Source organism: Ambystoma mexicanum, chromosome 2q (genome assembly GCF_040938575.1).
Source record: "Ambystoma mexicanum isolate Mex_15411 chromosome 2q, UKY_AmexF1_1, whole genome shotgun sequence".
Classification (NCBI taxonomy): Eukaryota; Metazoa; Chordata; class Amphibia; order Caudata; family Ambystomatidae; genus Ambystoma; species Ambystoma mexicanum.
The window spans coordinates 646,414,889-646,431,013 of NC_090924.1; the positions used below are offsets into that span (position 1 = coordinate 646,414,889).

The following is a 16,125-nucleotide window of genomic DNA, read 5'->3' on the forward strand; positions in this document are numbered from 1 at the left end:
GATAGCAGTTGAGGCAAGGAGAATGGGTAGGAGTGGGGGAGTGTGTGTTCTTTGAAAGCCAATGACGCCTCATTCAGTTGTCTTGGCCACCAGCTCATCTAATACACTGCCAGAGATGTCTAGAGGGAGGGGCAAAGTAAAAGCCTCAGAGGAATTCTTTAACCCCCGATACATAGAAAATAGGCTTTGTGACAACATGGATAAATTGGAGAGGGAAGAGATGGCCAGGTTAGGGCGGTGGCGATTGAGCAGGTTGCAGGCAACATGGCCCTTCGCACACTATGGACCTCCTCCTGAGATATCAAGTACTCTGGCAAGGAAAGGTCCCTTTAACTGCAGGAGCTACAGTGCACCTGAATCCAAATGGGATTCAAATAAGGAATCAAAACCAGGCAAGTGAATTTGCAGTCCAGTGGCAAGTTACATCTCACATACAAGATTTACAATTACTCTTAAAGGAATAGTTCACTCTAAAATGTTATTGGCACAAATGATGGGCCATGATCAAAAATATATATAAAAAATATTTTTGAAGAAAGTTCCTATGTAAACCTTTGCGCAAATGAGGCTCAAATTCACACGTTTCAAGCACTAGGAGGCATCAATTTTGTGAAATGGATGAGCCTCCTGTGCTTGTGTTAATCTTTGCCCTTGCGGCACTAATAAAAGCAAAAGCCAGCCAGTTGTAATAAACAAAAGCTACCAGCAATTGGCTTTTGATTCATTATTGCCAGAGAACAGAGATTTACGCAAGCTGCTGCTGGTAAGTGCTTTTAATTTAATTGTTTTTTCAAAGAACTGCAAAATAAATGCTGCGGTTTTCTTTCAAGCTTAGAAAGAAAACTACAGCATTTATAACTTATTTATGTTTGCGGTGGCTTCACCTTTGAGTCTCCTAAGCTCCCCCGACCCAGGGGAGCCCAGAGACTCAAAGTTGAAGCCACCATAAGAACAAGTTACTTTCTTACCTGGTAACGTTCTTTCGATGGGATGGTCCGACGACGTATTCCATATCTATGACATGTAATCACCACAGCTGTGCTGCTTCGGAAACTTTTTCGGCGTCTGCGTCGATGACGTCGATGCGCCGTCGTCGAGGACCTCCTCCGACGTCCGACGTCATCCGATGTGATAAGTAGGACGCACGACGCCCATAGCCTCAGTTATAGTTTTTTCCCCCAGAACGTGTGACATAAGTCAACTGCCAGTCAGACACAAAGCCTTGCGGAACGTAAGCTGCAATCGCAAAAGAAATTCTGCAGCGGGGAAGGCAGGGCGGGAGCGATATGGAATACGTCGTCGGACCATCCCATCGAAAGAACGTTACCAGGTAAGAAAGTAACTTGTTCTTCGAGGGGATTGGGTCCTCCGACGTATTCCATATCTATGACAGACTCCCAAAGCAGTACCAAAGCAAGGAGGAGGGAAAGAATTTAGAATCAAAATGTAGAATAGCCAATCAAATAGCAGAGCAAAGGACCGCCTTGCCAAAGGCCAGATCCTGTGCTCGGATGGAATCAAGGGAATAGTGACGTACAAATGTATGTACTGAAGCCCAGGTGGCTGCATCACAGATGTTGCGAATAGGAACACCCCTCTGCAGGGCAGTAGACGCAGCCATACCCCTGGTAGAATGGGCCCGCAAGCCAGCCGGTGGGTCCTTACCCGCCAAACGGTAGCACTCCGAGATGGCCAAAATAATCCAGCGAGACAAAGTCTGTTTCGTCACAGCTTGCCCCAAACGCTTTCCAGCGTAACCAATAAAGAGTTGATCATCCACTCTGACCCGGGACATGCGTGAAACATAAAAGCTTAAAGCTCTCCTAGGATCAAGCCTATGGAGCCTCTCCTCTTCCTTACCAGGATGCGGAGAAGGATAGAATGCCGGAAGAACAACTTTCTGGGCCAAATGAAATTCCGTCACTACCTTCGGAAGAAAAGAAGGACGAACTCTAAGGACAACCCTGTCCTTGTGAAATACAGTGAAGGGAGGCTTAACTGAAAGTGCCTGTAACTCACTCACTCTGCGAGCGGAAGTAACCGCAACTAAAAACACAGTTTTCAGAGTTAACAGCCTCAAAGGGCAAGAATGTAAAGGCTCAAACGGAGCACCCATAAGAAACTTAAGAACCAAGTTTAAATCCCAACCGGGCACCAGGAAAGGTGACGGAGGGAACACATTAGTGAGCCCTTTCAGGAACTGTGAAATCAAAGGGATTTTAAAGTAAGAACACTCTTCAGACGAGCGCTTAAAGATGGACAGCGCCGCCAGGTAACCCTTAACGGTACCCACTTGCAAGCCCCTGTGGGCCAAAGAAAGCAAAAAGGACAGAACCATGGGGATGTCACATGCAAAAGGATCCACATTCTGAACTCTGCACCAGTCGCAGAACTTACGGCAACGGCAACGGTACAGAGACTTTGTTGCCGGCCTTCGGGCCGAAAGCAACACCTCCATCACGTCCTCAGGGAGGTCCCAATCCTTATACCTCAACCTTTCAGAAGCCAAGCGTGAAGGTTGAGGGACCTGACCTCTGGATGGAGAACCTGACCCCCCTCCTGTGAGAGCAGATCGTCTCGGTAGGGAACACGATGTGGAGGGCAGATGGATAAGTCGAGAAGGTCCGGGTACCACGTCCTCCGAGCCCACGCCGGGGCAATGAGGATCATCCGGGAACCGAACTTCCGTAACCTCCGCAGCACTTGCGGGATGACGGGGACTGGAGGAAACGCGTACAACAGCGGGAATGACCACTCCACCACGAACGCGTCTCCTAAGGCTCCGTCTGGAGGAAATTCCCGCGAGCAAAACCTTTCGCACTTCCGGTTGACACTGGAGGCGAAGAGATCCACTTGAGGGGTCCCCCAAAGGGCGAAGATCTCCAGGAGAATCTCCTGAGCCAACTCCCACTCGTGAGAGATCGCGCTCTGCCTGCTCAGAGCGTCCGCCGTCACGTTTTCGGCTCCGGCCAGATGAACTGCCGAGATTGAAACTTCCTGCTGGATGGCCCAGAACTCGAGCTGCATCGCCTCTCTGCACAGAGGAAGTGACCCTGCCCCCCCCTTTTTGTTGAGGTAGTGCATGGCCACTGTGTTGTCCGTCAGGATCAGGACATTCTTCCCTCGCACAGACGGCAGAAAAGCCTTCAGGGCTAGCCTGACGGCCCTCAGCTCCAACAGATTGATATGGAGTCTGGACTCCGACGGAGACCAACGACCGCTGACTGTCAGCCCGTTGGCATGAGCTCCCCATCCCGTGAGGGATGCATCCGTCACGATCGTCACCTCCGGCCAGGGAAGCCAAAATGGAGCCCCCTTCATCAAGTTGCCTTCGACGGCCCACCACAGAAGGTCCCGGGCGACCGAGGACGGCACCTGAATCGAGTCCGACATCCTGCCGGAGGACTGCGACCATTGCGTCTTGAGTGCCCACTGCAAAGATCTCATCCGCAGGCGAGCCTCTGGCACCAGAAGAATGCAGGATGCCATGAGGCCGAGCAACCTCAGGAACTCGAACGCTGGGAGCGTCTGGGCATGCTGAAACTTGTGCACCATCTGCTGAATGTGAAGAGCCCTCACCTGGGGAGGAAAACACTGCCCCAGGGAAGTGTCGAGCACTGCTCCGATGTACTGGAGCCGCTGTGTTGGCGTCAAATGGGACTTCTTTAAATTGAGGGAGAAGCCCAGCCTGTGAAGGGAGCGACAGGTGATCGATAGATGATCCAGGACTTGCTCGGGAGAGCTCCCCCTGATCAACCAATCGTCCAGGTAGGGGTAGACGTGAATCCCCCCTTGCCTGAGATGCGCTGCCACCACCACCATGAGCTTGGTGAAAACCCTCGGGGCGGAGGTCAATCCGAACGGCAGGACCCGAAACTGAAAGTGCGAGTCGCCAACCGCGAACCTCAGGTACTTCTTGTGCTTGGGATGGATCGGCACATGGAAGTAAGCATCCTTGAGGTCGAGTGACACCAACCAGTCCTGAAGCTGAAGGGCCTGGAGGACTTGAGAGAGAGTAACCATCTTGAACTCGTCCTTCCTGAGGAGTTTGTTCAAACCGCGCAAGTCCATGATGGGTCTCAATCTCCCGTCTTTCTTCGAAACCAAAAAATAAGGGGAATACCATCCCTTGTTCCTCTCCGCTACAGGCACCAGTTCTATGGCGCCTTTTTCCAGCAGGGCTTGAATTTCCTGCGCAAGGAGCGGATCCGGACTCTGCAAAGAGAGGTTCCCCGGTGGATTGTCGCGAGGCCTGTGCCGAAAAGGAAGACAGTAGCCGTGGGTTATGATCTCCAGAACCCACACATCTGAAGTAATGGCCTGCCACTCTACAAGATGCTGCGCCAGCCTTCCCCCAACCGGCGAACCATGGGACATGGCCTCACGACTGAGCGGGAGCGGCTGCGGCGTTACCTGAGGGCAAAGAGGCAACTGCCCGAGCGGCCTTGGCACCACGGTTACCCTGTCGTCCACCTCTGGTACCCCTGCGTTGGCCTCTTTGACTGCCAGTTCCTCTCGCTTTACTGAAGGATGAGTAATAGCGAAAGGAACCACCCCTCCACTGCTGTCCCCTGGGACGAAAAGGCGGAGGTTGGCGAACTGCAGCGCCCAACGACTTCGCTGCAGCTTTTGAGGTCTGCAACCTCTCAAGGCTCTCGTCAGCCTTGCTGCCAAAAAGGTGTTCACCATCAAAGGGCATGTTGAGGAGCCGGGACTGCACATCAGGCGCAAACCCCGACTTCCGCAACCACGCAAACCTGCGTATCACGGTGCTCGCCGCCATGGACCTACTGACGCATTCAGCTAAGTCCAAACCCGACTGAACGGACTCACACATGGCATCCTTACCATCCTGGACCATAGCAAGGAAACCATCCCGTTCATCCCCTTCGGGAACATGTTCAGCCGCTAACGCAACACAGTTCCACAGAGTGTGCGTGAAACGTGACAAGGCACAAATGGAGTTGGCCGCCTGAAGCGCCATACCACCAGAAGAAAACACTTTCTTCGCCCAGCCATCAAAACGTTTGTCGTCCCTATCAGGAGGGATGGTAGGGTACGACGCCTGCTTCGCCGGGGCCGTGGCCGCCTGCACCACCAAACTCTCCGGAGTGGGGTGCCTGGTCAAGTAGCAGGGGTCGCCACTGGCTGGACGGTTTTTTCGCGACAAGGATCTGCCCACCGCCGGGAGACTCTCCGGAGCAGTCCAAGCCGCCGCCACCCTTCTCTGTAAAGCCATATGGAACGGCAGAACCGGGTCAGTTGGGGGACCAACATCAAGGATGTCCGTCAGATCATCCCGCACAAACTCCCCTGGGGGAGCAGACCAACCCAAGTACTCAGAAACCCTAGCCATAAGGCGCCGGTTCGAGGAATCAGCATGAGAGCCAGGCTCAGGCCTACAAAACTCCACCTCCGGAGAGGTGTCCAGTCCACTGGCATCATGCAGTGACTGTCTCAACTCGTCAAACTGACTATGGCCCGAGACAATGTCATCCGGAACCTGACTAGGAACCAGGCCATTAGAATCCTCATCCGCCTCTGAAATATAATCCAGGTGGCGAAAAGAAGGCACTCGAGAGTGCTTGCTCTTAACCAGAGCCTTCCTAGGGGGTCCACCCGTGCCCTGGAGTACCTCCGACACGAAAGGCATCGATGGCGTCGAGCGAATCGGCGCCAGCGTCGAGAGAACCGGCATCCGACGTCGAGGAAATCGGCGTCGACGTCAGATGCAGCGCCTCCAGAATCAGCGGCGTCGACACAGCCCTCGAGGCCGGAGCCCCGAGCGTGTCCCTCGACGACCTGAGCGTCGACGGCATCGACGACTTCCTCGGAGCCAGAACCTCGAGAAAACCTGTCGACGCCCTCGACGCCACAGACGTCGAAGCCTTCTTCGAAGACCTGACTGGTGCACACGGTCTCGAACGCGTCAAGGACCGGGACCTGGAACGGGTACGTCGAGAACGAGTCCCCTTGTCCGAACGGGACCTTTCCCGTGACTCGTGCCGACCACTCTTGCGAGCGGTGTCTCTCGACCTCACACGACCGACCCCACTCGGGGGCGCGGACGGCTGAGTACCCTGCGACTCAAGAATCGCCAACATCTTCTTCCCGAAGGAAGCCCATTCCTCCGGCGTCGCACGGCCCGAGGGGTAAGCAACGTGCCGGGCAGAGCCCTCCGAAGAGGACCTGGAAGACGACCGATGTCGGCGCTTCCGAGAATGCCTCGAAGAGGCAGAGGAGTGGCGAGACCGACTCCTAGAAGGAGACCCACGAGACTTCCGACGATGACACGGAGAGTCACCCCTCGAATCATCCGTCGAAAGCCCCGCAGACTTCGACTTCCGGGGCTTGGACATCCGACCTACTGACAACTTCTTCTTACGTTTGCGTAAGGCTTTGGACGTGAGCGACTGCCAGTCGATAGTCATCCGTGTCGTGGGCCTCCCCGAGGCACCAGAGGCAGGCGTTGTGCGAGTCCGTCACTGACATCTTGGACCCACACTCCCCGCACTTCTTGAAACCCGGACGCGGGGTCGAAGACGAAGTAGAAGACATCTTCAGAAGGATTCACACAAACGAACAGGTTCGAAGAACCGAGAAGAACAGAACTCCAAAGAGTCGAGGCGTTCAAACCGAGAAACACGAAGCAACACGTTCGCGGAAAAAACGGAACTGAGGCTATGGGCGTCGTGCGTCCTTATCACATCGTCGGACGTCGAAGGAGGTCCTCGACGACGGCGCATCGACGCAGGACGCCGAAAAAGTTTCCGAAGCAGCACAGCTGTGGTGATTACATGTCATAGATATGGAATACGTCGGAGGACCCAATCCCCTCGAAACATAAATACAATGTTGTTGTATTTATAAATGCTGCGGTTTTCTTTCTACGTTTCCCGGACTCCTCCGAGCCGGATGAGCCTGGGAAATGTAGAAAAAAAAACGCAGCATTTACAGATACAACAATGTTGTATTTCTGACTGTGTCGGCTTTCGCTTTGAGTCTCCTGGGTTCCCCCGCGTCAGGGGAGCCCAGGAGACTCAAAGCTCAAGCCACCGCAATCATAAATACAACATTGTTGTATTTATGATTTCCGTGGTTTTCTAACCACGGCAATCACAAATACAACAACGTTGCATTTATAATTGCTGCACCTTTGCTTGTAGGCAAGTCCAGGCAATTATTAATACTTTGCCGGCATCCGTCAAAGCATTCATAATGGCTGTCTTTCATTTTAAGTTTTCTGTGCTTCCCTGGGTGAAAATGTAAAATGAAAGTGAAGGCAGCCACCTCCATGTTCAGCTCTGCTCTAGCTGCAGTAAGCAAAAGCTCCCAGTAGGGAGGTTTTGCTGCTTGTTTAGTGCCACCAGGGCAGAGCGTAACATGAAGAGAGGAGGCTGCCTGAAATGACAAAATGGATGCTCCCATGTAAACGCTTTGAGCCTCGTTTGTTCAAAAGTTTACGTAGGAACTTGCTTTAAAAAGATGTTTAATGTATGTTTTTTTATTATTGCCCATCTTTTGGGACAATAACATTTTAGAGTGAACTATTTCTTTAATGTATCATATGCCAGACTCGCTTGTTTTCATATAGTTCATGTTTTAATAAATGTATGTAGCGTTGTCGCCAAAGTGTTGATCAATGGTCGAAAAAAATAGTACAAAAAAATCAGTAAATGTGTATAAAAAACTGAGGAATACAAAGATTTAGCCATTCAGAGGAAAGCAAATGAGAATTTAGATGAGCGAAATAGAAAGAAGGCCAAACAAAGACAGGGAGTGCCAGTATTTGGGTGCAAGGTGTGAAAAAGTACAAAAGTAAGATTCCAATCTTGGAAGTCGTAAGAAGACATTTAAATTTGGAATGTAAAGAGCAGGACATTATATAAAGCGACATGAGAGTGGAAAGGTAATTTGGATCAAGAATGAATACATCTAGATGCAATGCAAAAAAAAATAGAAGATAAGACTAGATTTGAAGGGGAGTCAGGAAAGAGGATGTAATGGAAGAATGAGTTGATGGGCCAAAGAGGTGAATCGCGAAGTTGTAGATGGGAGGAAGCAGGCCAGCTGGTAAACCGGGAAAACCAATGAAGGGGGAGGAACAGTAGTCGAGATGAGAAATGATAGGTGATAATAAATTTAGTGTGGAAAGAATGGAAAGGGCGAGCTTTGCAAATGTTATAGATTGAAGCGGCAAGAACGAGCAACGTTCGAGTTGTGGATAGAAACTCGGTTGAGCTAATCTAATACCCTAACCTAATATCTAGGTTATGAGCTGAAAGGAAAAAAGGTAGATTAGAGGGATGATGGGAAAGAGCAGGAGGAGGGAGCGGAGCGGAAATAAGGGAAGCTTGGAAGAAAATATCCTCAGCCTGGGAAGCATTATGCTAGAAGATGGAGAAAATGTGGACACATCCAAACTTGGACAGCAAGAAGACAGGAAAAAAGGAAGTTGGAAAGCAAATCATAGAAATGAGATAACTATCTGGGATTCATCTGGGAGCAGAGAAGTGACAGCAGAGACCAAAGAAGAAATAGTAGATGACAGTGGCTAGTACATAGAAAAGGAGAGGACCAAGAACAGAACTTGGGAACATCCAAAAGCATATAGAATGAAATAAATATATAGTGCAGCCCCAGATCAGAGAACGGCACCGCTCTTTACCTAGAATATTTACTTCAGTGAGAGCATGTCATACAGGTTACACTGTATGGAATATGATGTGTGGAATCCATCTGAGACCAGATTACAGAGCCCCTAAGGTGTCCTTATAAAAGATTGATGGAAGCATGTCAGTAGGGCTATACTAGGCAGGATAATTTGAGGTGTATTTTGATGCTACTATACATATGTACAGGTTGAGGCACAGGGAGATTAGTCCAGAATCACAAAAGGTTGTGAAAATGACAACGCAGGGATTAGAAACCTGGTATGCCGATTCCATTCTCTAGCTCTCAGAGCTCTTTCTTGTGCTGCTTACTGCCGGTTGGTGCAACAATGTAATTCAAAACATGTAATGTTGTAGTTCTCTGCATCTTTCACAACTTTGCATAAATAACTGCACCCATTTAGCACAAAAATGTTCTAAACACTGACGACTGAGACCAGGAAAAATTATTCTTGTAACTCTTCAAACAACTTTCCAACTACAGTATGAATTTTTCCAATGTTTCTCTGTGTTTTGCAAACCCAGAATCCCAACCAGCAGGTGATTTGACAATTTCCATAAGATATTTTCTGAACAAAGTGGTATAGCCTGATTTGGGTCCCCAGAAACAAACTCCTGTGGTTGCCCCCTAGCCCCCCCCGCCACAACTTACATATATATTTCCATTATAAGAAAGATGAAAATTATGATATGGCAATGTTGAAATTGCCATGATGACCACAGTCCACTTTAATTATTGTGGAGATGAACCCACCGTAAGGAAGGCATGGTATCAAACAGTAAGACAGACACGTGATCACAGTTCAAGGGTGTTTATTGAACTTCAAGTGGGTTTGAAAAACGCCTATCTAATCCTAAATCTAAAGATGGTAGCAAGCTACGACCATCAAATAATAATAACGCAGTCCTAGTGGTGTCTTTACAAAATAAAAGTCCTTATACTAATAAACCTATTGCCAATCCTTACTTTTAAATACAAACAGTGTGGGAAACAATGTTAAGCAACATAAAAGTGTTCAACATTGCAAGAAATAATATGTCAGGATATGCAAGCCTTTGGCTTCCCTTCCCCACGTTTTCAGCATGGGACAAGGCGGCAAACTCGAGCTTAGCACAGTCTCTGGCTTCTCTGGAACAAGGATGCAGCTCAAATCTCAGTATCAGGGCCTTCTGTACCAAAGTCTCTTTGCCATTCAAAGCCTCTTACTTCAGATGGCCTGAAATGACAAACATTCAAAAGTTCCTTTCTCCTCAGGATTCTCATTTACAACTTCTTGGGTGATTTGTGATTCGCCCCAGATCCCTCTCTGCCGGGCTCAGAGCCACTTCAACACAAAATCCTCAATTGGTCCCCCTTCCCCCGGGCTCGGACCAGATTCGTGCATTTACCCAAACTTTCTCTATTTCATCAAAATCGAAGACCTGTTTCAGGACCACTTTGATTCACATGTATTTGTTCACTTTCAAATGATCTCCCTCTGCCTGGCTCCGATCAAACATATCTACTTTCGTTACTTCTAAGCTGGATACCTTACAGAGACCTTCGATTGAGCACCCACGTGGTTCAGGAACAATGTCAAAGGTATCGTAGCTTGCTTTAAAGTTCAATCACTCAGCAGTTGAACTTCACTTGCGTCTCTTATCACGCGCGTTTTAACAATGTTCATTCCAGTGCTCGCCATACAATGTTGCTGCTTGCAGCCTTGGCGTCAACACTTGCTCTTGTATTGGTCTCCCCAACTCACCGGCTGTGTTTTCACTGAAGCGGCTTTGTTGTTGGAGCCAAGGACAGAACCACAGAGGCTGGTAATTCTCCCAGTCTTGGTTCTTGATGCGCTATCTCCGACACACCACGTAGGATTCTCCGGTCTGTTTTCCTGGTTTTATGTTTTCCAATCTTGAGGACTCATGAAAGCAATGGTTCTTGTTCGAAAATGTCAAGTGTACTTCCCCCTCCATGCAATACCCTTCAGTTTCACTGTCTTTCTCCTCTTATTAAACTGCCATCTTGGACTGACGTTTCCTTGTGTGCTTTGCCTCGCTCAGTGTGTGCTCTCATGCTCCGTCTTTTATCCGTGTGTGGAAGTGTAATGGAAGTCAGGTGTGTGCGATGTTCAGTAATTGCCTGACCTTTCATGACCATTGTATTGGGACATGTCAGGTATACAGATCGGGTGTTAGTCTGTTTTCGCTTAGAGTGGGCTGTCAGTGAGAAAGTGTTTGTGTTGTAAAAAGGGGAGCAGAGGTAAACTTCCTAAATATCCTACCGGGTAGGATGGGGTAAAGGTGTTACAAGAAAGGGGATACCACGTCTCACCATTCGGTGTCCCACTCCCACTCTCCGAGGACCTCTCACCCAGGTGATCCTCTCGCAGTGGTCCACCCCCAGGAACTGGATCCAAAAGCAATGTCTGTTTCTTGGCAACCTGGATGACAGATCCCCAGGGACTACTGGATGAGACACATTCTGGTTTCTCACACCATATAGAACCCTTCTGGAAATAATGGCAAAAATGAATTGAACCAGTGAAAGGAACATAAATACCAGAATCAGCTCAGCATTTTCAGCCTACCTCGGGATGAGATGACTGCATGGTGCGGGCCTGTTTTACGGCCTCTTCATATCGCGGAGGGTCTTTTGTCTTGTTTGCTGGATTGCTAAACATTGAATGCTGTGTAATGTATTGCGAGTGAGGAGATGAACCAGGCTGTGGGAAACACAAAAAGCACTTAGACATTCATGCAAGATGGACATGGGATGAACATTCAATGGCTACAAGTGGCTACACGTGGTCAAAGGGAACATGAAAATGGTGGTTCTGAGCGCCTTTGCACCAGCATAAAGATGGAGTCTTCTGACCAGGACACTTCAGAATGCCAAACTCTTGCAGAAAAAAGCAGCATCAGGTTTTCAAATACTCTGTGGGATAAATTATTTTGTCCTATGGACAAATATCCTTAGCATTGACACAGAACAGTCTACTTCAGATAATGGAAACAGAAACATACAGAAACTGTGGTGTGCTGAAACATGAGACTCTGGCACGTAGAGGTGATTGATAACAAGCACATAAAATAATGGAAGACTGCAATCTTGGCAATAGTCAATTTCGTTCTGGTTATTTTACAAAACCCAAATTGGCACAAGGCATCAGGCCTAGTCTAATACACCCTCAAAGAAAAGAATACTGCATATAAGAAACATCTTTCTGCGGAGAGGAGGATCTGGCACGTGGTTGCAAGAAACAAGACTAAAGAGGAAGGGCAACACTCAGGAAAGAGGGTTAAAACTTGGAAGGTGCTCATGCTCCACTGCAATGCACATACATCAAGCATGCAGTAAAAGGGAAGGCCACACGGGCAATATGCAGTCAGTTTCTATGCAGTCACTACTGTCTCACTTCTGTCTGTTTACAATCTCTCTGCAAACTGCCTTCGTTGGATGCAGGATGAAGTGTATGCTATGCACCGGCAGTCAATAGTTCGGTCAGTGACAGTGGGAATTTATTGTATTTCCTGTGAATAAGGGCAATTGTTCCAGAGGATATGTCCACCCTGGTGTCACACACAATGAGGCATAGCATCAGAAAGTTGAGGCCTGCCCAGCTGATGATTGGGAACCGCAGGGAGATCACAGCTCTTTGTGCATGGCAGGGGTCACTCAATCTGCATGGTGGTATTGGGGTCTTCAATTTCTAACCTCTCCTAAGTATATATTATCTGAAAAGGCGTGCTTTTTTGGGGCTGCACAGGGTGTTGACAGAGCGTACAGGTAGCACGACCCTGGTTTGGGGTAAAAGAATGGTTAAGAGGTTGGGGTCCGTGGACGTTTTTGGATTGGTGTTTAGGGGGTTTATGGAGATGCACAGCAATGTTGTGGGTAGGGTATTTCATGAGGCAGGGTCGTTTTTTTTGCACCAGGCACTCGCTTGGTTGTTAATCTTTAAGTGGCAGGAAGAAAGCAAATTATGATTTCAGGGGGCTCTGGGTGGAGCAGTGGTAACATTCTAACAAACCTGTTTAACTGGGAGTAGGAGCTGAAAATAGAGGGTGGAGAGGGGAGTAAATGGGATTAAAAACATTGTTTTAGTGTGACTACCAGACAGCAGAATACATTTGGAGCACTGTGGTCGGTGGGGGCATGAAGGTAAAAGTACCTTTTGGGGCGAGGTAGGAAAAGATATTGACAGGAGATATTTTTACCTAGGGGAGTTACAAGGGGCATGAGATGCCACAGTGGAAAGTCTTTTAGGCAGTCACAAGACCATTACAGTTTCTTCCAGCTGCACCCGCACGTCCTCTCATGAACAGAAGGTACGTGTGGTGGTGGGGGGGGGGTAGTGCATGGCAGAGGTTTCTTGTTGAGAGAAGGGGGAAAGAAATAGAGAAAGAGCACATGGGGCGTGCAGGGAAGAGAGGAGATCTGGGAAAGAGGAAAAGAAATAAGCGACACATGGGAGAGAGACAGGGGACAGGGAGGAGAGTGAAAGAGAGAGAAAAAAGGTACAGGGCCAGAGGGCCAGATGTGGAGAGCGACACACACACGAGAGTGAGAGAAGACCTTTGCTTGGGCAGCACAATCATGAAAAGCCTGAGTTTTCAGAGGGCAACAGCACAGCTAGGGAGGCCGCAATAAGTCAGGTCCACGTTATTGCAGCACTTGCAGAAGATATCTTTTGTATTTGTATTTACTTTAATGCCGCTGAAGCTGTGGGGCTGCACAGCGGGGAACATGCTCCTGCTGGGGTGGGGTGAGGGGGCGACAAGGGACAGGGCACGGCCAATCCTGATGGAAAGGACAAAACCTTAACTTGAGAGCACTTAGACCAAAGAAAGGCTAGTAAGGTAGATCCCAGCTAGTTTGAGGTGTCCCTGACACGAGGGGAACTATTCAAGGATGGCAATCAGTGATTAGCCTGAAGCATACAAGGAAAGTATAATCAAGAGTGGCTGAGATACTTGTTAAGCAGTTACTGAAACAGATGAAACATGAGCTGTTCAGCTTGATGCATTGAGACATGAGGATAGTGCAAAGGCATAGTCAGAGCATTGACAAATGTGACTGAAATGCTACCGTCTGATTAATTAAAGTAGAAGAAAGACTAGTGACAAAAAGAAAGTAAGACCCGTGGGAAATGTACCAAAATGTCAGCACGTAACTGACAGTTACGGTGACTTTGGTACATTTCTTTTTACCGACTCCCACTACTGCGCCCAAGCAGAGCAGGGGTTGTGGGGGTGTCCTCTGCTCTCCTTGGGCGCAGTGACAGGATTCGGGCAGTGTCCCCTGCTTACCATTAGGTTAAGAAGGGGACAAGAAAGTTAAAAGAAATAAAATTAAAAAAGCACCCTGCAGCGTCAGCTCCGACCCACATAAATTGGAAGAACCGAAGCGGCATGGATTGCGGGGAGTTGGCGGCGCAAGTGTGTCGCTGTAAAGGTAAGCGGGGTGGGGGGGTCGGGTAAGGCAATGCGGGCCTGGGGACCTGGGCAAAGTGATCTATCTTAACAATGTGCCGCAATTATTTTCGTTGGCGCAATTACGGGCGGCACAATGATCACATAGATTCAGACTCGTGGGTAGATAGTACAGCCTGGAAGATAGGCTGGAAAGTATTCGTTTGGCAGAGTTCCAGAGGCGCAAAGCACAGACATGGAAGAAGCAGGGGGCACCGGCTGTCTGAATGGACTGACCAAAGCACAAAGATTCTTGATCAAGTGATTAGGGCTGCCATGCGTGTTTTGGAAATGTTCACCCACCACAAACAGACTTATAAAATTGTCAGACCAGTAATAACCAAGCATATGATGTTAGGCAATAGATAGACTAGAAATCAAATGTGTTCAAAGACAACCACAGATCCATAGTGTTCAGAGGTCTGCTCCCTGCACTGGCGTAGAAATGTAGTGTGGTGATGCCTTTAATTGTATGCTCACAGAGCCAGGTACATTTTTATATTTAAGATAAATTGCTGTTGCTGTTATTTTCGCTCTGCGCAACAACGCTGCACCCATTTAAACATCTTCAAAGGCAAATAAATTCCGTTTTTGTAACCTCCTCTGCTGGGTTTCATTCCGCAGATACTGGACTGCAGGACATGATGGCAAGAGGGGGAGCCGAGGACACGATGGCAAGAGGGAGAGCCGAGGACACGATGGCAAGAGGGAGAGCCGAGGACACGATGGCAAGAGGGAGAGCCGAGGACACGATGGCAAGAGGGAGAGCCGAGGACACGATGGCAAGAGGGGGAGCCGAGGACACGATGGCAAGAGGGGGAGCCGAGGACACGATGGCAAGAGGGGGAGCCGAGGACACGATGGCAAGAGGTAGAGCCGGGGGCACGATGGCAAGAGGTAGAGCCGAGAGCACGATGGCAAGAGGGAGAGCCGAGGACATGATGGCAAGAGGGAGAGCTGAGCAGGAGACCTGGGTTTCCGCTTTTTTCCATTTTTCCCAAAATACTTTAAGGAAAAACAAAGGATTTCCGTCTGTATTTATGTATAAAAATCAGTAAAAACGGAAAACATGGAGCCTTAATTAGGATTTTTTTTAAATAAAAAGAAAATGCTACTGCAGCACTCAAAAAATGGGCATTTGCTCATCAGAGTGCATTGTTGCTTTACTTTAACAAGAAAGTGGACTTGAAGTTTAGAATTCAATCATTCACAGCTGGAATATATGTTTTATACACAGAAGTGATTTTGGCCATTAAATTCTTGCATCATAACCTACTCGCATTTTAAAAAAATAATTCTATACGGTCAAAGAGTTGCTTCTGGTAACCAGATTTTACACAGTTTATTTTGATAGTGATCTTTTTCTACGTATTTATTTTGAGCAGCTTACTTTCCTGAGCCACTTGGTTTTACATTCTATATCTATTTTGTTTTATTTTATTTTATTTGCTTTGATTCATAACAAATCTTTAGCAAGAGTTATCCAACACACAGTCACGTACAGCTTCACGATTCTACTTCCATAGATAGAAGACATGAGATAAAGAGAGATAAAGAGTGGGGAAATTGTAGATGAAAAGAAATGAAGGGAAAAAAAGGATGGAGCGATCAAGGATGTAAATCACCATAAAACATTACTTTACCAAACCTATTAAAAACCTCAATCCAATGGAGTAGTTACCATTGAGAACTTGTACTTTCTACCCTTATGCAGATTATTACATTTCCGTAGACCATTCTCTTAAAGTTAAAATCTCACTAAGATCGGGAAGGAAGACTAGATGGTCTTGTTTTTCCACATTTCTCAAGTATGGACAAAGCTACTGGTGCCGGCCGCTTTCGGCCGGAGTGTTAGAGGTTGTGACTTGGACTGGGATGCGAGAAGAGTGGATTCATAAGAATGGGCCATTATAAGCATATACATAAATTCTCCTTGGCAGTAGGGCACCTCAAGGTTGCGCATTACGTATGGTGCGCGTTTACCTTAGCACTTTGG

At 48.2% G+C, this 16,125-nt stretch overlaps 1 protein-coding gene across 2 annotated transcripts in view; it reads right to left on the reverse strand.

The window, feature by feature from the left end:
• Positions 1–16,125, reverse strand: part of MRTFB (myocardin related transcription factor B) — a 498,019-nt gene that overhangs the window by 56,221 nt on the left and 425,673 nt on the right. The window contains exon 13 of one of the 2 annotated variants that reach the window (XM_069647827.1): positions 11,246–11,380. The exons of the other annotated variant lie outside the window; for it this stretch is intronic. Within the exon in view, the coding sequence (XP_069503928.1) occupies positions 11,246–11,380 (135 nt within the window). The remainder of the gene's footprint in view (positions 1–11,245; positions 11,381–16,125) is intronic. 2 annotated transcript variants of the gene reach the window in all.